This window comes from Elephantulus edwardii, unplaced genomic scaffold (genome assembly GCF_000299155.1).
Source record: "Elephantulus edwardii isolate Elephantulus edwardi_28Jun2011 unplaced genomic scaffold, EleEdw1.0 scaffold00017, whole genome shotgun sequence".
Taxonomy (NCBI): Eukaryota; Metazoa; Chordata; class Mammalia; order Macroscelidea; family Macroscelididae; genus Elephantulus; species Elephantulus edwardii.
In genome coordinates this window covers 25,112,971-25,136,700 of record NW_006399767.1, presented here as the reverse complement: position 1 = coordinate 25,136,700, position 23,730 = coordinate 25,112,971, and the positions used below count along the sequence as shown (strand labels likewise).

The window sequence follows — 23,730 nt, the reverse complement described above, 5'->3', positions numbered from 1 at the left end:
AAAAAAAAGGGAAAAGAAAAAAAAATCACTCAATCACTCAATGCTGTCAAGCTTGAACTGACTAATAGCTGACCCTCCAGTAGGTTTTCTGAGGTTGTAAATTACATGAGAGGAGCAGCTGGCAAAAGAGAAGATTCTCAACCAGATGAAGTCACCTTGTGACTGCTGCAATAAAGACAAGTATGTCAGAAACTATCAGGATGGCACAAGACAGGACAAAGTACGATCTGTATTCATAGGGTTGCAATGAGTTATATTGGTCTAGACAGCACCTCAACCACCACCACAGTAGTTTTTGAGATCAGGAACTTTATAGCCTCTTTTATCATTTTTCTTCTTCATTATCACTTTGCTTATCTAAAGCTGGAAATTATTTTTTAAGCCTCTTTGAAAAATGGCAGTATTTGAATAAGGAAAGCATTGTATTTCCACACTGTTTTGGGCCTTATTGCCATATTTTCACAACGTTAAGCTCTCCGATCCATAAGCATAGTATACCAGAAGCAGGGTATATTCTCCCATTTATGTAGGTCTCTAGTTTCTTTAGTAGTATTTTGTAGCTTCCTTTGTACATGTCTTTTGTATCTCTATTAGATTTGTTCCCAAGTATTTTATCTTTAGGATGGCTACTGTAAATGGCATTGTTTTCCTTATTTTCTTTTCAGAGTTCACTTTGCTAGTGTAGAAAAAGCCAACTGAGTTCTACAGGTTGATCTTTTTTTTTCTGTCACTTTGCTGAACTGGGCAATTAGATCCAGTAATATTCTTACTAAGATATTGTATACAAAGGACCATATCATCTGCAAATAGGGATCATTTTATTTTCTCTTTGCAAATCTAGATGCCTTTTATTTACTCTTCTTGTGTACTGCTTTGGCTAGAACTTCCAATACAATATTGAACAGGAATGACAATAAAGGGAATCCTTGTTTGATACCAGTTCACAAGGGGAATGCCTTTAATCTTTATCCATTGAGCTAGCTGTTGGTTTTGTATATATGCTTAATTATGTTGATGACGTTCCCTTCAAGTCCTACTCTGCAAGTGTTTTTAACAGGAAAGGGTGTAGAATTTTGTCAAATGTATTTTCTATATCAACAGAAACGATGCTGTGTTTCTTCTCCTTTATTTTACTGATGTGATGGATTACACTGATTAAATAAATGAAAAGGAAATGTTCTCCCTAATAAAAGAATACTATGTACCTGGAGAAAGGATGAAAGTAATAAAAGTGCTCAGGTCTTTTGTTCATAGGATCACTATGAGTCGCCAACAACTCGATGGCACTTTAACAACAACAATCACCAACAACAACTATATAAAGAAGTGGTAAAGTTAATCATCAAGAATGAGCAAGAAGCTAAAATTAATGGTGAAATGTCAACGAAGGGGGGGAAAATACATAGGTCAAAGTCTCTCCTTACAAACTTATTGTTGGGTGCCACTAAGTTGGCCCCAATGTGCAACAGACACTGTCTATCCTGTCCTCACAGTCACTGCTGTATCTGAGTCTACTGATGCAGCCACTGTAAATGTTATAACAATTTGTACACTATATATAATGTTATACCAGGAGGAACTTGGTGAAAATCAAAGGTAGCATCACCAGTACTGATGCAGATATGAAGTCCCTCCTCCTATGATGTCTCCTCAACATACATAACACCTGAATCAAACAGAAACAGATAACCCAAATTAAGGGAATTCTATAAAATAAATGGCCACATTCTTTTAAAAAAACAACAACAAACCAACCCCCAAAAAACCCCAAAAACCCATACTCCACAAAAACAACATCAGGAAAGAAAAAGTAAGCTATAAAATGTTTAAGAGAGACATAAAACTGTATTGGATTCTGGACAATTCATCTCCCCATTTCTGTCAAATAATTTTTCTACAATGAACACTGATATTAATTAGAAATTTTTAAAGTCTTTAAATTATAAAACAGATTTAATGTTTTATGTTCTCATTTTGATAATGACCTTACAGTTGTATAAGTGAATGTCCTTGCACTAAGGAAATATTTAATATTGTGGCATAAAGGAGCATGGTAACTGTTAATTTTAGCTTCTTCTCAAATCAAGTTTAGGCATTTATAGGGCTGGTCCTGAGGTGCTTTTTTAGCTTAGTAGGCTGTGTGTCAGTCTCATAATACTGGATTGATCCTGCTAAACTTCATACAGCCTCCTTTTCAGGCAAGTTCATGGGTCTACACTTAACAATAAACAGGCACCCTGCTGATAATCTCTTAATTCAAGCAGTCTGGGTTCCACAGGCAGCCTGGCTCAATTATACTTTTAAAAAGGTGCCCTGGAGACGAAGCTGTCTTTGTTGCTGTTGGGTACTGCCAGCTCAGACTCAAAGTGTCTCTACATACAACAGACCAACTCTGTCCTATATTGGGCTATTCTCACGGTACTGCCAGCTCAGACTCTTAGTGACTCTACGTACAACAGAACCAACCCTGTCCTATATCGTGCTATTCTCACAATCTCTACTGTGCTTTATGCCCACAGCTAGAACCACTGTGTCAATAATGCATCTCAAACCCTATGGACAGGTAGTTCCAATCTGTTAGAGAGGGTCACTATAAAAGGGTTTAGGGAGCTCTGTGACCTAGTGGTAAGAAACTGCGCTACAATACAAAAGGCACATGTTTCAGATCCACCAGCTGCTCCACAGAAGCATGACAGGGTATCTCCTCCCATGCAATGTACTGCCTCTAAAAACCCACTGAGGGACAGTTTTGGGTCCATTCCAACTTGAACAGCACACAACAAGATGAAGTATTTAAGGGAGCCCTTGTGGCTTTCACTTTGTAAACCCATAATCACAAATGTACACCAAACCTGCTACCAAAGAAACAATACCAACTCATAGCAACTCTACAGGGCAAAAATGCCTGACATGATTCCCAAGGCTGTCATTTTTATGGAAGCAGACTGCCACATGTTGCACCAGGAAGGCAGCTGGTACATTTGAATTGTAGTCAAGTAGTTAACCACTGTGCCACCAGGGCCCCTTCCCAACTGTCTACAACAGAGACATTTCTCTTTCATCTTTCTTACTTCATCATTACCTCTGCCACCTCTTCGAACATACATACAATGGAAGAGTTAATCATCAAGCCTTGAGGCATTAAAAAAGGTTTTTAATTTTTTTTAAATTAAGCATTCAAATATTTTATATGAAAGGCAGTGCAGTCATGAGAGATTTTAAATGCAGAATGATTTTTTTATATCTTGAGTCTTTTTTTTGCAGAATTATTTGGATCATTTATTTGGTTGGTTGTTGTTATGTGCCGTCGAGTCGCCTGCGACTCATAGCGACCCTATGTACAACAGCCCTGAACTCCGCTCTGTCCTGTGCCAATCGCACTGTCTCTGACACTCCCATCCCAATTATCCCAGTCACTGAATCAATCCACCTCATAGAGGGCCTTCCTCTCCTGCGCTGTCCCTCCACCCTCCCAAGCATGATGTCCCTCTCTAAGGACCGGTCTTCTCCTCACAACATGTCCAAAGTAAGTTAGATGGAGCCTCAGAATCCTTGCCTTCAAGGAGCCACCCGGTTTAACCCTCTCCAGGACAAATCTGTTTGTTTTCCTACTGCTCAAACCTATGGCACATATAAGGAAGACAGAAGAATCAACGCCTTTGAGTTGTGGTGGTGGAGAAGAGTACTGAATATTCCATAGACTGGCAAAGAACAAATATGTCTTGGACAAAGTGCTCCTTGAAGGCAAAGATGGAGAAACTTTGTCTCACATGCTTTAGGCTAAATTTTAAGCAACTGAATGGCAGTGTGCTTGGTTTCTGGTTCTCACCCTGAAGACAAAGATTACAACCTATAGGCTTTAACCAACTCCTGTTTCTCAACTTTCATTCAAAATAGCTTATAAAAAACAAAACCCCAAAAAACACCACATAGTTGCAATCACTAAGCAAGAAGCATAATCATTTAAAAGCATAGATAGGTTTCTCTCCCCAAAACCAAATAATTTATTGTTGTTGTTGTTATGTGCCATCGAGTTGCTTGCAATTCATAGCAACCCTATGTACAACAAACAGCCCTAAACTTGCTGTTCTGTGCCAATTGCACTGTCTCCAACACACTCATCTCGATTACCTCAGTCACTGAATCAAGAGGGCCTTCCACTCCTGCACTGTCCATGCTCCCTCCCAAGCATGATGTCCCTCTCCAACGACTGGTCCCTCCTTGCAACATGTCCAAAGTATGTCAAACTAAGCTTCCGAATCCTTGCCTCCAAGGAGCAGTCTGTTTAACTCTCTCCAAGATGAATCTGCTTGTTTTCCCATCAGTCAATGGTACTCTCAATACTCTTCTCCAGCACCACAGCTCAAAGGCATCAATTCTCCTTCTATCCTCCCTAGTCACTGTCCAACTCTCTGATGCATAACAAGTGATTGCAAAGACCATGGCCTGTATCAGGCGCACCTTAGTCTCCAGAGAGACCCTGTTGCTCTTAAGTACTTTAGAGAGGTCCCTAACAGCAGACTTTCCCATCGCAATACGTTTTTTTATTTCCTGGCTGCTGGTGCCAAGAGTGTTGACTGTGGAGCCAAGCAAACTGAAGCCGTGAACAATCTCAATCTCTTCGCCATCCATCTTGATGCTACTGACTGGTCCAGTGGTGAGAATCTTTGCCTTCTTGACATTGAGCCTCAGTCCATACTGAAGGCTGCAGTCCTTGGCCCTCTGCAGTTAAGTGCATGAGGTCCTCCTCAGTTTCAGCGATCAGGGTTGTGTCATCAGCATAACACAGATTGTTGCTAGATCTTCCATCAATCCTAAAGCCACGCTTCTCCTCATAGAGCCCAGCCTCTCGGATAAACTGCTCTGCATACAGGTTGAAAAGGTATGGAGATAGGACACATCCCTGACGTACACCCTTCTCAATTTTGAACCATGTGGTGTTGCCCTGCTCTGTATAGACGGTGTACCAATTGACATATTTCAGCTAACAGATGCTGCCCTGGATGTGCTCATCAAGTTGTGCCAAGAAATCTGGAGAACAACCACTTGGTCAACTGACTGGAAGAGATCTGTATTTGTTCCCATCCCAAAGAAGGGTGACCCAACTGAGTGTGGAAACTACAGAACAATCTCATTGATTTCACACGCAAGCAGGATTCTACTGAAGATTATCCAAAAACGACTGGAACAGCACATCAGCAGAGAACTGCTGGAAGTCCAGGCAGGGTTTAGAAGGGGTCGTGGTACTAGGGATACTGTAGCTGATGTTAGATGGATCTTGGATGAAAGCAGAGAATACCAGAAGAATGTCTGGCTTGGCAATAATTTATTAGATTAAAAAATATATTATTTTTTTCTTTATAACTCTAGACACATCTAAGAAAAACAACATTTATTTCCACTTTTTTGTTAGAAGAGGCTCACTCCATTATCTTCTGAACATTTCAAACGTTCTATTTTGAAAATTAATCATTATAATAAAAATATCTCATATTCATTCTAAGCTATAAACACAGGTGATTTAAATTATTCAGTGGGGGTGAGGGTGGGAATAAGTCCAAGATATGTGAAAACAAAACCTCTTACTGCCATCAAGTTGGAATCAATTCATATCTGAAGTTCTTATTGGTTTCTAACATTGGAAATCACGAGAGGAGATTTTCCCTCTTTCTCCTGCAGAGCTACAGGTGGATTCGAACCATCACAAGCATAAATGTTTGCATTGGCAGACCAACTCCTTACAAATTATACAATCAAAAAGTGAAAGCAAAAGGAGCTACTAGACTTTACAACTTTAAATCTCCACATTTTGACTCTAAATGTCTACTGTAGAAATATACCCTATGAAAAACAACAAAAAGTATGCTTTCTTCAGTAGTAATATCGTTGGTAGACAGCTGTTGCACAGTCATGTGACAATTTCATCCGCACCAGAGAAAAAGAAAATTACTAACAATGTTGATGCTGTTGAATACTAGGGAAAAAAGGTAACTCAGACAAAAATCAAAAAGGTTAAAAAAAATCCCTGAGTCTTATAATTAACACAACCATATTGTCATACAGGATGATAACAACAACAAAATTAGTGAAGACACAACAGACTGAGTCTAATATACTTATGGACTATAATGAAGAACAAACTCACAATTACCCCTTGTAGTGAGTTTCTGAGCCTGTGAAATATCACATGGGGAGACTGCTCATCTTTCTCGGCTGGTGAATTAAACTGACTGTTAAGATAGAGGGAGGATCGGCAAAAAAGAGAGTCTAGGCCTTTTAGGTGGTGCAACTCCCTACAGACTACCCCACCAGCATGTTCTAATTGGCAAAGACGGGGAAATGAAGGCGGTTACAAAGGAGAACACGGTATGAATCTGCTTCTATGAAACATCAAGAAAAGGTAAATCTACAGAGACAGAAAACAGATTAGTGATCAGTAAGGCTGGGGTGAGGCAAAATGTGGAGGGGGACTATTAACTGGTATAATTTTCTCTTTGGGATACAAATTATTAGTTTTAAGACTGTGGTGGCAGTGTATAACTCTGTGAATATTATTCAAAACCTTGTGAGTGGCTTTTACGTTATATGAATTTTGTCCTCAATCAAGTGAAGGAGTTCTGGTTAAGCACTCAGGTGCTATTTGATTTGAACCCATTCAGAGGCTCCACAGAATAAACATCTGGCAACCTAGAAAACCTATTGTCATATAGGGCTGCTGTGAGTTGACAATGGCTTGATGTCACCAAACAACAACCAAAGCATTCCTATTGAGTCTGACAAACAGCAACTCTCCAAGTTTCCATGAGGTTTCTGAGACAGTAAATCTTTACAAGAAGAGACTGCCCAGCTTTCTCCCAAGGAGCAGCTGAAGATTTGGAACCTCTTTGGATTAGCAGCCCAAAAAGCCAAAAAAAGCAGTATGACTAGCACATCTTAACAACCAAAAAATGCTTCCTAAAGAAATTACTTAAATGTATGAGTTTACAATCAAACAAATCTTTATTGGTCATTTTGGAAGATGCAAAAAATATGGATATTTTAAAGATCTGATAGCATGTGTAAGTTTCATAATCCTGTAATTATACTTTTAAAACCTAAGAGTCCATACAATGTGAAATGATTTATCTAGAATTTGCTTTAGAACAAAAAGTACAGTGAAAAGAGAGCAACCTATATATAAACACTGATCATAAGCTCAAAATTGTTGACAATGACAGGCATATGAAAATTTTGTTATTTTCTATTTTTATTCGTATACAATCTGTACTTCTGAATCAAAAACATAAAACGGAATATATTAAAATACAAGGGAACAATGGTTTGTAACAAGAGTGCCAGTTTGCCATATGAATTAAAATTACAACTGTATTATTATGTTAAAGCTGTTTCAGTGGATCTAGAAGTGTGTACATTTTTTGTACATGGAAAAGTATATTATTAAAATAAACTGTTGCCTTATTAACTCTACTGCCTACAGTCAAGTTCCACTTAAGACAGAGTTTGGAACGGAACTCTTATCACAATCTGAGGAAGGCCTCTATTCAAAATTTTCTATAGTAAATTTTTTAAAAGGGAGCACTGGTGGCCAAGTGGCAAGAAGCTGAGCAACAATCCTGAAGGCACATGGTTCAAGACCACCAGCCACTCTGTGAGAGAAGGACAATCTTCTGTGCAATTAACTGTCTCTGAAAACCCACCAGAAGATAAGCTATGGATTGGTTTCTAATCTATGGTACACAATAGCAAATCTTTTAAAAAGATAATAAAACTCTCAATTCCACATATCATCAGAACTACTGCATCTTATTATATAATTCATTCCTATTCTCTTTCACATTTCTGAAAAGCACACCTTACAGTCAATAATATGGTAATTCTGTATTTTTCTCTTGGTAGTATATTAAAAATTGGTAACATTTTAAATCCAATAGGAAGAAGAAATCCCTGAATGATAATGAAAATGAAGTTAGTTCCCAAGTCAATAGAGAATATTTGGGAAGCACAGGGTGAAATTTTCCTAAAATGTGTGGAAAGGGGACAATCACTATAGTTAACCCACAAAAACAATAATAAAAAATAATTTTCATTTGTAGACTTTTCTTCACTTTTGATAAGGGAATTCATAGTCTTTTATGACTCCAATGCACTGTCCATTTCCCTTTAGAGAAACAAGATAATTTAGAATTCTCTGGGCCTCACCATAGTAAAATCACTAACAGAAACTTAAGAGTGGAAAAAGACAAGGAAAGACTTCTGCCAAGTTCAAGAAACACAGTTTTAAAGTACTTCAACAGGAAGAGCTCTAATGGCTTAGTGGTAAGGAGTTGTGCTGTCAACCCAAACAGTGACAGTTTGAATTTACCAGTTAGTTTCTCTTTGGGAGAAAGTTGGGCAATCTCCTCCCACGCAATTGATTCACTCTCTCTCTAAACCCTCTGGAGGGTGAGCTATGAGTTGGTACCAACTTGATGATAAACAACAACTAAAGTACTTCCATGGGATTATACAATTAAAAACATTCTTTTTAAAAAGATCTGATCATTAATAGTGAAAATATGAGAAGCAAAAAAGACAGACTAGCTACAATTAAATCTGTTTACTTGGATGTGAGGTAATAAAGTGACAAATGAAATAGAAAGGCTAACACAAATTGAGACATAAAAACCCATCAAGACAAAAGGTATATTCTTAATAAAAAGCTCTTAGGATCAAGAAAAAAATCAATAATTCAATATAAAAATAGGCAAATGACAGAAGCATGCCAATAGAGATATAACTAAATGGTTTTCCTTTTGGCAACAAAGGAGTTCTGGTGTCCTAATGGTAAAGAAATGCCAACCCAAAGGCAGGCAGTTCTAAATCCACCACCTACTCTGTGGGAGGAAAGATGGGCAATCTTCTCCCATGTAAATTAGCTGCTAGAGTATCTGCTGAAGAGTCAGCTATGAGTAGATTCAAACTTGTCAGCAATAAGCTTGGGCTTTGGCAATAAAAAAAGGGAAAACTAGATTAAAACCTGATGACATATAGCTGATTAGAATTGAAAAGACTTCTCAAATACAGTCATGTGTCAGTTACCCCTCATAATGTTCTGTGAACTAGGGTGTCACATGATTTGCAAGCTGTGTGAACAAACCTCAATTGTAAGCCATAGCACTCACTGATTTTCTACCTTTAAGTTGTGTAATAATCTTTCGTTTCATTTCTAATTCATGTTTCTCATTTTCCTTATATTGTTGCTAACACTAGCACTTGTTTTGCTACATTTGAGAACCATAATGCACTTTATGATAATACTTTCAAAATTAAATAGGCAGACAATATGAGATCAGATGCCTCTGAGTCAAACTGTACCATAACATGAGCTTTTTATTTACAAGTAGGTAAAGTTCACATTAAGATAATACAAAGTAAAAAAAAAAATAAAATATATATATATATATATATATAAATTTAAAAGATAGCAGAAAGTACAGTACACATATAAGCCAATAAAGTAAGCATTTATTTATGACAGCCAACATAAACATTATGTAATATAAGCACTGTACCATTAAATAGTACAACCATGTTGTACACAAGAGAAATATGCTTTGTGTGTTAGAAACTGGTGTATTCATTACAACTAGTTATATTCACTACAACTGGTTATATTCACTATGCCCTGTTCTGCAATTAGGATGCCTGACTCTATTATAAACTTTTGGGATCATAATGTATCTTATGTTGTTGTTGTTGTTAGGGGCCGTCGAGTCATAGATGACTCATAGCAACCCTATGAACAAAGGGCCTGAGGACTCTTCATAGAGTTTCCAGAGGCAAGCCATTTTGGAAGGGGATACCACTCCTGCTTCCAAGCTTGTTTTAATGGGGAAGCTCCATCAAACACTGTTCACCATGGGTAACCATTATCACATTTGGCACATCAGTGTCACTGTTTTGTTGCTGTCTGTTCGCCAGCAACTTAACAGTGACACCCTAATGGGAGTAAGCATGACAGAGATATACCACTCTGGGAGAGACATGTAGACACAGATGAGTAAATAAAATATACACATATATATGTAACTCTTTCTGCTTGTGTTATGGCTCTGGGGTCCTGCTGTGACTATGGCCTTGTGTCTGAGAGGAGGCCACATCACAAACCAATGTATATGTAGTCAGACACTATCCAAATGGACCTGATAAGGCATTTGTGGCACTTGTAATACTAGCCAGTTCCAGTGGCTAAAGGAAATACAAGAATACTCTTACTTGGGCCCTTCAAACTACTCCCTTGAGTAGTCCTCAAGACTTTGTTCAAATATCACCTTCTCAATAAACCCTTGATCACTGTCTAAAAAAAGTAAATAATTACCAACAAGAGAAAGGATTTATGCAAAAGAAACATCCATCTTAAGTCATGAATTTTGAGAAATTGGAAGCAGTCCATCGTGGAACATTTAAAACTGTACTGAGAGAAAGAGATATTGGGGGGAGGAGGGAGACAGGAGAGCGTGAGCGAGCGCTAGACACTGTGTGTGTGTCTGTGTAAAAGGGAGCTCTGGTGGTGCAGTTTGTAAAGAATTGCACTGAAATGCCTCGAGAAACCTGCTGAATGGTCAGATGGATATGTTGGTTCCAATTCAACAGCCCTGAGCTGAGTTTGAGTGTATATGCTGTTGTTGTTATGTGCCAGTCGAGTAGCCTGTGACTCATAGCAACCCTACACAAAACAGCCCTGAAGCCTGCCCTGTGCTTAACTAGTCTCTGACACTGACTCCAACACACCTACTCCCACTGCCCCAATTACTGAGTCAATCCATTTCATTAGGAGTTTTCCTCTCTTACACTGTCAAGCTGTGACACAGATGTGTCAAATGCAATAATGGTTACCCACAGTGGACAGTGTTTGGTGGAGCTCCCCAATTAAAACAAATTTGGAAGCAGAAGTGGTATTCACTCCCAAAACATCTTGCCTCCAGAAACCCTATGAATCTGGAGAAAAGATGAAAGTTATACAAGTGTCCAGTCTTTCATTCATAGGGTCATTATGAGTTGCCTACAACTCGACGGCACTTAACAACAACAACAACATGCTCTCATTCCATGCTTCCAAGCATGATGTCCTTCAAAGACAGGTCTCTCTGCCAAAAGTATGTGAGATGCTTCAAAATTTTAGCCTCCAAGGAGAAACTTGGTTTTACCCTAAGACAGACCTATTTGTTTTCTTGTCAGTTCATGATACTCAAGACTCTGCTCCAGCACCACAACACTGAAATATGTATCTATGAACTACAGTGGCTTAGTGGTAAAAAACTGTGCTGCCAATACAAAGGCACATGGTTTGAATCCACAAACTGCTCTACAGGAGAAAACAGGGCAATTTCTTCCCATGCAATTTATAATCTCTGAAATCCCACAGGCAAGTCAGCTATGAGTTAGTTCTGACTTCAAGGTACACAACATATATATTGATCTCTTCCAGTCAGTTGGCCAGTTAGCTGTCTTCCAGATTTCTTGGCACAATATGGTGAGAACATTGAGGGCTGCATCTGTGGATGGACCGCTATGGTGGCTGTAACGGTCTCAAGTGAGAATGGCACAAGATTAAAGCAAATTAAAATCTGTTGTTCGTAGCATCACTATGATAGTTGCGGTAGACTTGACAACACAATACCATATATAAACATATACACACATACATATATTCCAAACACCAAACCCATTGCTGGTGAGTTGATTTCAACTCATAGTGACATTCCATTTGGGCTTATGAGGCTGTACATATTTACAGGAGACGGCTTCATTTTCTTCCTACAGAGCAGCACGTGGATGCACACTACCTACCTTAAGGTGGTGGTGGTTGTTGATTGCTGTTGAGTCGAGACAACTCACACTGACTTTATGAACAAAAGACCTTATGATTTCCTATAACTATCATTGTTTCTCCAAGTCATAGAGTTTCCAGAAGCATGTTGTTTAGGAAGTGGATACCACTCCTGCTTCCAAACCTGCTTTAAACCAGGAGCTCTACCAAACACTGTCCACCTTGGGAAACCGTTAATGGCATTTGACACTGCAATGGCACAAGAAACACAGCAAACACAGATTACCTCAGTACAGCAAATGAGAGAAGAGTGATGTACAACTTAGAAGAATGTTCCTCCAAAATATAACACTACTAGACTCAGTTAGTAGTGGTTAAGTGCCTTCAAGTCAAAAATGACTCATAGTGACCCTATGAACAAAAGATCTGAACGTTGTTCTATAAGTAACATCATTTCTCTATGTTCATAGAGGTTCCAGAGGCATTTAGTTTAGGAAGTGGATATCAATCCTGCTTCCAAGATCTTAACATTAGCAACCCAATATATTGCATACACTAGCAGGGCTCTATGTCTCTCTGTGTATGTACACACAAACAGAAACTGTAAGTTATAGTTTGTTCATATAACAGAATGCTAAATGAGCCTACTCCATGTAGCCTGATACAAAACAATTTCCAAGTCTTAGTGGAAAACAGCAAACTAAAAAAAAAAAAAAAAACAAAACAAAACCATAAATAAGACTACATTGAAAGAGACTGATAAGTAGTCAATTTCCAAAGTACATCATTAAGCATAAACATTTAGTCTTTAAGTATCTTTCAGGTTGACATTTTCTACTCCCTCTGGATAAATGAGTTTTTCCTTTCTAATCTCCAATCAGAAAGGACTGACTGACACAAAACCTCAGCAGTATCAAATGATCAAGAACCAATGATAATGAAGGAAGAAGTTCAAGCTGCCCTGAAAGAACTGGCAAAAAATAAGGCCCCAGGAATTGCTAGAATTCCAATCAAGATATTTCACCAATTATATGCAGCCTTTGATGTGCTCACCAGGTTGTGCCAAGAAACCTGGAAAACAACTAACTGGCCAACTGACTGGAATAGATCCATATTTATTCCCATTTCCCCAAAAAAGGTGATCCTACCTGCAACCAGGAGAGAGCAAAATAGACGAATGAGACCTTCTAAGAATCAAATCCCTATGCACAACAACTTCTCCAATAGGGTAAAAAAGAAACTCACAGATTGGGAAAAAATATTTGCCAATGACATATTTGACAAGGGACTCATAGCTAAACTTTATAGAATATTCCAGCACCTCAACAAGAAAAAAGTAAACAACAACTCAATCGTAAAATGGACACAAGATGTGAATAGACACTTCATCAAAGATATTCAGATGACAAACTAACACATGACGTTCAAAAACCCTAGCTATCACAGAAATGTAAATCAAAACAACTATGAGATATCATCTCACCCCATAACAATAGCAAAGTTCAACATGCTGACAATCAACAAATGCTGGTGAGGCTGTGGAGAGATTGGACATTTTTACTGCTGGTGGTAGTGTAAAATGGTGCAACCACTGTGGACAGCAGTCTAGTGCTTTCTCACAAAGCTGAAAACAGATATACCATTTGACCCTGCAATTCCACTACTGGAAATATATTCAGGGCTGCCACTCAAACAGATAAGCATACACTCATGTTTACTGCAGTGTTATTCACAATAGCAAAGAGATGGAAGCAATCCAAGTGTCCATCAACAAATGCTACATTCACACAATGGAATAATACTACATAACATTATTGTTATAAAGCAGGACTGACATGGGGTTGGGAAGAGAGTAAGAAAAGAGTGGACAGATAATAAACACTGCATTGGAATAGATGACGGAATGAACAATTTAAAAGGAATATATAATTAGACATTATATGTATGACAACAATGCAGAATAAGAGGTGCATTGCAAAGGGGACCAATGTAGGAGGAAGAGAGGAGAAAAGAGGAAATTTTGCAAGAATGAATAAATGAATATCCAACTTTTCTATAAACTTTCATTAAAATCATGATTTTAAAAAAAAGTGACCCAACAGAAATGTGAAAATTAGATAATTAGATAATTTTAATCTCATAATATCACTACTACCATATGCAAGCAAAATCCTGCTGAAGATTATCCCAAATTGACTGGAACAGCATATCAACAGAGATGTCAGAAATACAGCTAGATTTAGAAGAGGTCATGGCATGAGGGATATTATTGCTAATGTCAGATGGATCATGGCTTGAAAGTAGAGAGTATCAGAAGAATGTTTATTTGTGTTTTATCGACTATGCAAAGGGATTTGACTGTGTGGATCACAACAAATTATCGCTAACATTAAGAATGAGAATCCCAGAACAACTTGATTGTGTTCAAGTGAAACCTACACTTAGACTAGGAAGCTATTGTCCAAACAGAGCAAGGGAACACTGCATGGTTCAAAATCAAGTAGGGACTGTATCCTTTCCCCATACTTTTTTAATCCATATGTGGAACAGACCATTCAGGAAGCTATATTTTATGAAGAATGTGGCATCAGGATTAGAGGAAGACTCATCAACAACATGCACTATGCAATCTTGCTTGCTGAAACTAAGGACTTGAAGCATTTGCTGATAAAGGTCAAGGACTGCAGCCTTCATATCAACATTATGAAAACAAAGATCCTTACTACTGGGCCAACAGGCGGTTTTAATGACAGATGGAGAAAGGACTGAGGTTGTTGATGATTTCATCTTGCTTGGATCCACAATCAACAAAAGATGAGTTGCTTTAGGAAAGTCTGCTGTCAAAGATCTTTCCAAGGGAGCGCTGGTGGCCTTGTGGCAAGAAGCTGTGATACAATCCTGAAGTAACATGGTTCAAATCCACCAAATGCTCCACTGGAGAAGGAGAGGCAATCTCCTCCTGTGCCAGTCAGATCTGACTTGATGGTACACAAAAAAGAAAGGGGAAAAAAAAATCTCTCCAGAGTTATAAGAATAATAATGTCAGTCTAGATACTAAAGTGCACCTGATCCAGGCCATGGTCTTTGCAATTACTTGCTACACATCAGAGAGCCGGACAATGACTAAGGATGACAGAAGATCTAATGCCTTGAAGTTTCAGTTATTAGAGAAGAGTAATGAACATACCACGGACTACTAAAAGAACAAATAGGTCTGTGCTGAAGAGGGTAAAACTAGTTTCCTCCCTAGAGGCAAGGATTTTGAAGCTGTTTATTACTTTGGACATGTAAGGAGAGACTAGTCTTTGGAGAAGGACATCATGCTTAAGGGCAGAGGTAGACCCTGGATTGATACTATGAATGTGGTAATGGAGTCAGGTGTGTCGGAGATGATGAGGTTGGCTCTGGATAGGAAGAAGTTCAGAGCCAATCTTCACAGGGTCACAATGTGTTAGTCAGCTCACCAGCACGTAACAACAATTTCCAATTTGTAGTTTTTGAAAATTAAGAAATAAAACTACTAACTCCCCTCTGACTCCACAGACCTGTTAGTGTAAAAGCACTTCTCTAGCTCAATTAAATAATTTGACTACAAAATTTATACTGACCCCATAAAGTTCTCTAACTGCAAATATAGTGAACATTATTGCCTAAATTTCTTGAACTAAGTAATAAACTTGGGTATGAAATGCATTTTGAAATTATACTCTATGGAAGTAATTTCAAAAAACAGATTTAAAGTGGGTTAAATGATAAAAGTTTATGACAAATAACAGATACAGGCACATAGCTACCAGTATAAATATTGAAAGTGAGAATTGAAAGGAATAGTAAGCTCTGTGATCTTTCAGAAACATAGGCCACTGGGCCATGAAAGTTACCTAAACACATCAGGATCTCTCAGGCCTTCATCTATAAGTCGCCTCACTCAATCATCAGCATATTTGTTCGACCTACCACAAGAAATTAACACTTGCAGACAGCATGGTTAAGTAAGTACTTAGGGCTTTGGAATATGTCATATTTAAAGTTAAATCCTAAATTTATAACATTCTAAAAGAAGGACCTAGAAAAAGTAAAATGGAGAATGTCACCGTTTTTGTTGCTGTTATTAGGTGCCGTCAAGCTGAGTACGACTCATAATGACCCCTCGAACAAAAGATCTAAATTCGGTTTTATCCCACACCATCCTCACACTTCCTCATATACAAGAGCCCACTGCTGCAGTCAACATGTCAGTCCACCTGGTCGATAATCTTCCTCTCCTTTGCTGATCCTACACCCTTCCCAGAATCATATCCTTCTCCAAGAAATAGCCCCTCCTAGCAATATGACCCACGTATGTGAGGCAAAGCCTCATCAAAGCCTCATCATTCTTGCCTAAAAAGAGCATTCTGGTGGCACCCTCTCTAAGACATATTTGTTTTCTTGGCCCTCCATGGGATGTTCAGTGTTCTTTTCCAACACCACAGCTCAAAGGCTTCAATTCTTTTTCTGTCATCCTTATTCATTGTCCAGCTCACAGATGCATACTACCTAGTGTTAAGGAAATATAGTGCCTCAAAAAGTGAAATGGGGAAGGAATTACTCAAACATAACAAAAAACCCTGAAATATTTTAGCACCATGAAAGAATCCAAAGGAAAGAAAACTTACAGAGCACTGAATTGGCTGGCAGAAGCCCTAGATTTCAGATCTGGCTCGGTACAGGCCAGTTCCATGTTTTGTGGGGTGTATTATTTCATGTATCTGGGTTCTGGTTATCTAGTAGAGCCATCTATCTAAGATTTATAGAACAGGAGAGTGAAGATCCATTCCTGTAACACATCATGATTAAATTACATACCATTTATATTTCCTCTCATTGCCAGAGTCAAAATTAGCTACCTTCATAGTTGATCCTCCATCAGTCTCTCAAAGCTGTAAATTGCAAGGGAGGATTGCAACAATGAATGAATGAAAATCTAACTTTTCTGTAAACTTCTGTTACAATGACAATTAAAATAAAAAATTTTATTTAAAAAAAAATTGCAAGGGAGGAGACTGTCCAATCCTTCTCAGAATGACTGGTCGATTCAAACTATCAGGGAGATGTGGCCTTATCATAAAAAAATAAACTAAGGATGGTATTTTCTGTCACAGGTAAACTCGTGAGAGTGAAAATGTTTCAAAGAAAAACATTCTTTATGCTAAAATGAGCAAGATAAAAGTGGTATCCTGTTATAAAAGGTGGGTAATGCATGAGACCTGGAAAAACAAGGCAGCCCTGTTGAGCTCCAGCTATTAAAATTTCACCACTCTTCCAAAGTGTCAGAGGTTTTTATTTAAATACTTGCTTTTTACACCTTTAGATCCTGATCATTTTTTCATTATGACTGAGTTATCAGTTTTAATACGAAAGTTTCCTTCAGTAACCTGCCCAAAGTCAGACTGCTAAAGAGTGACACAGAGAACTAGACCCATCTCAAGGAGTTCCCATGATGTAAGTAGTAAAAAACTGCAATTCTAACCGAAAAGGCCATGTATTTCTGTGGTTCAAATCCACAAATTGCTCCAAAAGAGAAAGATGGACATCTCTGTGATGTGATTTACAGTCTCAAAAATCTACTGGAGGGTCAGCTATGAGTCATTTCTGGTTCAACGGCAATGAGAGAGATAGGTCTCAAACCAAAGATCAAATGCCCTGATATATTCCTTTCTCTGGTAACTAGTTGCTTTCATTTGCAACATGTGTGGAAGTCATCAAGAGTGTATGAACTGTCAGGTTACCCAAGTCAGGGTGACTTGCTTCAAATGATGGCAAATGTGTTTCTAAGTACGGTCATCAATTTAAAAAGTGTGTGGCAATGTGTTTAAACTTCTGTACAGTACTTTAACCATGTTAATCAACCAGTTATTTCAGCTACATTAAAAGATGCTGGACAAAAATGAAATCCAAAATTATAAAGGAAAACTATTCTTTTTAATGCAAAAAAGTTAATTATAAGTCAATGGAGATAGTTCATTTAACCTTAATTTAAAGTACCAAAGTTAGAGAGTTGTTGATGAGCACGACTCACAGCGACTCTATAAACAAAAGGACTGAAGCCTTTCTATACTCTCGTTATTTATCAAAGTTCATTATATAGGACATCCATTAAAATGACTGCTGGATTATCCCTTTCTTTTATCCAAATACAATAATAATTAAGAACACTGGTTATACATATTAGTGAATGGAGAAGCAACATACAATCCAAAACTCAGATATTTGGGAAATAGTTTATACAGAGAATCCGCAGTAATGAATAGTTGGGGTTAAAATTAAAGTTTATAATAATCTGAATACATATACCTAATTATTGTTTAGGGAGCTCTGGTAGTATAGTTCCTAGGCAGTTGTGGTAACCCAGAGGTGACATGCCTCTCTGGGGTTTTGAATCTACTAGCAGCTCCACTGGAGAAAGATGGATGATTTGTAGTCTCCAAAACCCCACTAGAGTCAGCACCAACCCAAAAGCAAAATGCAAGGTTAATTTTTAAGTGTTAATATAGTCCAGGACAAATGATTTTTTAATCAAGACAATGAATAATGAAATCACCACCTCCTTACTTCAAGCAGAAAACATAATGTAAAACCAAAGAAACACATTCCCCTATCAGTTTCACAAATAATAGTAAAACTGTTAAGTATCACTGAGTGGAAATCAACTCATAGATGACCTTCCAGCAGGTTTTCAGAAGCAGAAAATTGCACAGAAAGAGGTTGCCCATTTTTCTTCCACAAAGCAATAGGTGACTTCAAACCATCTGCCTTTTGGGTTAGCAGCGTTACCTCCTTACCTAAACCACCTGGCCTCCTTGTAGTAAAACTAAGATATAGGGGAAAAAAAAAAGAGTAACTTAATTAAACCAGGCTAGTTCCTTGTTCCATTACATCAGCCCAGGATTTGAAAATTTAGTCAATCAATAAATGGATCATCATAAGGTAAACATATTCACATATGTATGAACTCACTTTTTTTTTTTTTAATTTATTTTATTATTTTTGTGTGAGTGTACGGTCAAATCAGATCTGACTGGTACAGGAGGAGATTGTCCCTCCTTCCCCGGCAGAGCATCTGGTGGATTCGAACCGTGCGCCTCTGGGATTGTAGTTGCAGCTCCTTACCACTAGGCCACCAGCGCTCCCCTTGAACTCACTTTTAAATGTCCTGGTCATTAAGCACATTACCAAATATAAAATTCCTTTAGAAGACAGAAATGAGTAGATGTGGCCTTACAAGGAAGAAAAAAATAACCCAACCTATTATTTTAGTTCTATTAAAAATCATCATATATTGTCTTCAAACATTTGGTGTCCCTCACACACACACACACACACAACGTGTGTACGTGTGTGTGTGTGTGTGTGTGTGTGTGTGTCTGTGTCGCTCTTTCCCTCTGTCTCACTTTTCTGGTGTTATTCATTTAGGTAACCTAGGAAGGCCTTTGAAATGCATTTTGATTAGCAAAGCACAAAACTAAACTGCATAAAACAAAATCAGAAAAGAATGCAAAGAAAATAAACATTAAGTAAATGTAATACAATTAAGAATTTGATGGAAGTTTTTTTTCTGAACACAAATTATCACAAAGCAAATTTCCATGATCATTTCCCATTAAAGTTAGCACAACTTCTTTGGAGAAAACAAATAGAAGTTCAACTAGACTATGACCAACTTTTGTACTTCCCACAACAGCAGTAAACCACCCTATATGCATCCTGCTGATAAAACTGAACACATTCCACTTAACATCCCCAAACAAAAATCATCTACAGTATTACTTAACAGCTCAAGAACTTGCCCACCACTCTGTGACTGCCACTCCAGAGGTAAATGCATTCACTGTGAAGTTAAGAGCAGACGCTGTAACGATGCTGCCTATACAGACACAGCCGACTCCTGACTAAGAAAGATGGTGAGCCCAAGAGATAGCATCATGTCCTCCTCTATGAAAGGGAATGTCTGAGTTGACAGAACTCAAAGTAAATACAGAAAATTCATTCAAGAAGGTAAGATGCTGGGAAACAGGTATTGGAAACAGACCAAATAAAAAAGCAACAAAATAAAAACCCCACTGCCCTCGAATTGATCTGCAATCACTGACCCCAAACACAGGACAGAGGAGAACTGCACCAAGAGGATTTCCGAAGGCTTTCCTGCAAACCTTTAAAGATGCTAACTGCTGCAAATTTCTCTCTAGATGCTGGTGGGTTTGAACCACCAACCTTTTGCTTAGCAGGTGGATGTAAGTTAAGATGCCGGGAAGTACTGAAAACAGACCAGTGTTCATGAATAGACTGTTAATGATCTACCAGCGCCGGGTGGGTGGTTCAAACAAGAGAAGACTGTCCCCTTCTAGAGCTGTGTGGCCCTGGAGGGCTCTGCTTCCTCCACTAACCCTTTCCTGCAGGCCTGGCGTTCAAAAGGACAAGCTCCCCTCCTCGTGGGAAAGCGATCCTCCCAGGCCGCACCGAGGCCATGTGGCTGGGGCAGGAGGGTGGCCGAAGCCAGCGCCCGTTCAAGACACCAAACTAGAGAGGAGGTGCCGGAGGCAATCCAAAGGACGGGATGTTGGGGTACAAGACTCACTTCCTCTGGGCTTTGTCCTTCTTGGCCTTGGTCCTTTTCTTTCGGGCCTGGAGCGCAAGCACTGCAGGAGAGAGGGATTGATGAAGTGCGGATGTGGAAGGAAGGAGGCGACCAAGGTGAGGGTGGAGACCTAGTAGGGTGCCAGGGCTGGGTGCGGGGCCGGCCTCGGGGGCGGCTGCAGGGCGAACGCCGCGGTTTCCGCGAGGCGGGCGGCAGAGGGGCGTTCGGCCCACGGGGCGACGAGCAGCGACCAGGCGGAATGCGCCGGAGGGGGCTCGGGCCGGGTAAAGGGGACGGCAGGCGTGGGTCTCCTTCGTCCGCCCAGAGTCGAGCTTTGCAGTGGCCGCAGGCTTTGGCTGGCCCGCTGGGGAACAAGGGGAGGTGACGGCCGGCGCGGGAGGTCGCCCTGGATAAGGGGCGCGGACCAGAAGCCCCGCGGCGGGGGGCGAGGGGCGTCGCCACCTCAGTGGAGGGGCGCCGCATGCCCAGAGTGGACTACAGAGAGCAGGCAAAGCTCCTGGCGCTAACCTGGGCCTCGCCCCGGAGGCCGTTGCCCCTCGTGGCGGAGGCCGCACCACTGCTCACCTTTCCGCTCCATGGTGAGACCGGTAACCGCCAGGCGCCTGCGCACTCGTGTGGCGAAGGCTCCGGCTCCCGCCGTGGCCCAAAATCTAGTCCGCACACACTCCGCCCCTAGTCCCGCCCCAAGCCCCGCCCCCGCTGCATGATACCGCACGCCTGCGCATTGAGCGCGGATTCTACCACCTGCTCCCGAGGATGGGGGAGCGGCCAGCAGAGAGTGGACGAGGCAGGAGAAAAAGAAACTTTAGATCTGGAATCTAAAGAGATGTTGGCAGTCCAAGATTGAAAGCTGGCCAGAGTCAGTTTCTTTTGCTTACCAGAAAAAGTCCCTTAGGAAGACGCAGGGGAGCGAGATCTTGAGTTTCCCTGCGTGCTAAACCAGAACCCCGCAGACAACTAACAGCTACCTCAGTTTTCTGACCTGTACAATGGTGTTAATCAGGCGTGTTCCAGTTCCTTTGCCTGATCTATTCGAATCCACCAGCTGCTCCGCGGGAGAAAGATGGACAGTCTCCTGCCCTGCGATTTACAGTCTTTGAGAACCCGCCTGAGGGTTACCTATGAGTCGGTTCCAGTCTGGTACACAACCACAACCTAAAAAAATGTCAGTTTTTGCCTCCATTTTTTTTTAGGAAGGTGAAGGAAAGATGGCATGTGAAAAAGAAAAGGTGTGGGAGCAACGGAAAAGACTAAAAGAAATGCACGTGTGACTCAGTGAAAACATTATAAATGAATTTTTTGTTAAATTTTACAGTTTAAGTGGACTCTATTAAAGAAATAAAGGCAATGGGTTAACAGAAATGTTCCCTATTTTCTCATCATTTTCCTACTTTTTATATTTCCGGTATACTTAAATTTTTTTTCATCTGTAGTGTGCTTTAAACTTTCCCAAAAGCATTGTCTCCTTTAATGTTCATGACAATGTGTAAGGCAAGAAACTTATTAATACCACTCACTAAGAAACTAATGATTGGAATCTTAGTATGCTGACCATATGACTCAATCATCAAACTCTAATTATAAAACCAGTGGACAGTTTTTCTGTAAAGGACATATATACGTAGGTCCGATTAAGGTATGTGAAAGACCTAACTGGTAATCTATAGTGCCCCCCTTTTTTTTGTTTACTGATGCAGCTGAACTAGGATATGTTAGTTATACACAGGTGTGTCTTAGATATCCATGATGTGACATCCTTTTATTTCTTTTTTTCATGATTATGAGCTTTATTAGGCAAAGTTACCATTCAGGATCAAAAACAACTCCAGATACAGTGATTTGATCAGGCTAGATTTTCAGTCAAAGATAGATTCTTCTTAGCTGTATCTGCAGGTCGTTTTTCTCTGTGACCTGTAGCCCCTCCATCTGGTCTCAGTCCTGCTTTGGGTAAGTTTCACAAAGCTCTTTTATCTCTCTGCTTATCAGTGTCTACTCTGACTCTTCACCAAAGGTCCCCACATCTCTCACTGCTTGGACTGGTCGTCAAAAACCTGGTGATACCTCACTCCACCACCAAACCTTCCCAAAGACACATATTTTCTTGCATCATAGGCAGGGAAGTCTATTACCTTATACCGTTCTCTTGCTTCTGCTGCCTCTGCTTCCACCATTTCGCTACTGCTGCTGTTTCTCACCATCTCTTACCATTTTTGATGTACAGCCCCTGGTCTAGGAGCTTTCCAGTGCAGAGATTTTTCCTCTCTGAAAAACATTCCTGTCTCTTCTTGCTATTAATCAGATCCTTCTGTGGCTTCTTTCCTTGTAGGACTATATTTTAGCAATTAAATGCAAAAGTGGCATATGCCACTTTTTTTTAGTTGAATGAGATTATCTAGATCATAAAACTTTAATAAACACACAGAGATTTGTACAATGTTACAGGATAGAACAAAGTTGAGATCTGTTGTTCATATGGTCACTATGAGTTGTTCTCAATTTGATGACACCTAACAACAACAACCCTTTTCCCATAAAAGGGGTGTTCACAAACTCTTAAACAAAGAAGATGATTATGTGAATTTAGTTGTTCAATAATCTGGGTAAACTTCTCTTAATCTCTCATGACAAAACATTGATTTTCACCAATTTTGCTTTCAATGGCTACTACTTCAGTTTTTATGTTTTTCCATCAAAATGCTATAATTATAAATGAACTTGTTGTTGTTGTTGTTATGTGCCGTCGAGTTGTTTGCAACTCATAGTGACCCTATGTACAACAGCCCTAAAACATGCTCTATCTATCCTGTATAAATGAACTAATGAGTAATATTAGCAATATGCCCCAGACAACAGACAATAAAAAACCCTTTGATATATAAAACTTTTATGTTAAGTAAATATTATTATTTTCAGTATTTTAATGTTTGTTATGTTACTATCTTATTAAATTATTAGCCATGTTAGTACTATATTAAATATATGGTATATTATGTACACTAAACCATCCCAGGAAGTAGAATATGACGAAGAATCATTGGTACTGAAAGAAGAAATCTAAGCTGCGCTGAAAAGATTGGCAAAAAGATAAGGCTCCAGGAATTGTGAGAGTATCAGTTGAGGTGTAGCCCCGGAAATGCTCAGCAGCCCTGGATATGCTCAAGCAGCTCCAGTTATGCTCAGCTCTCTATACCAAACAATTTGGAAGGTCACTACCTACCAGACAACTGAGTGAGACCTTATCTCTGCCCATTCCGGGTAAAGGTTATCCAAAAGAATGTAGAGGAAA

At 39.4% G+C, this 23,730-nt stretch overlaps 1 protein-coding gene across 1 annotated transcript in view; it reads right to left on the bottom strand.

Moving 5' to 3' along the window:
* SRPK1 (SRSF protein kinase 1) overlaps window positions 1-21,021 on the bottom strand; it is an 82,635-nt gene extending 61,614 nt beyond the window's left edge. Inside the window, 4 exon segments of the mRNA XM_006903590.1 lie at window positions 20,424-20,559; window positions 20,562-20,768; window positions 20,771-20,910; window positions 20,912-21,021. Of these exon segments, the coding sequence (XP_006903652.1) occupies window positions 20,424-20,559; window positions 20,562-20,768; window positions 20,771-20,910; window positions 20,912-21,021 (593 nt within the window).
* Window positions 21,022-23,730: the final 2,709 nt, after the last annotated feature.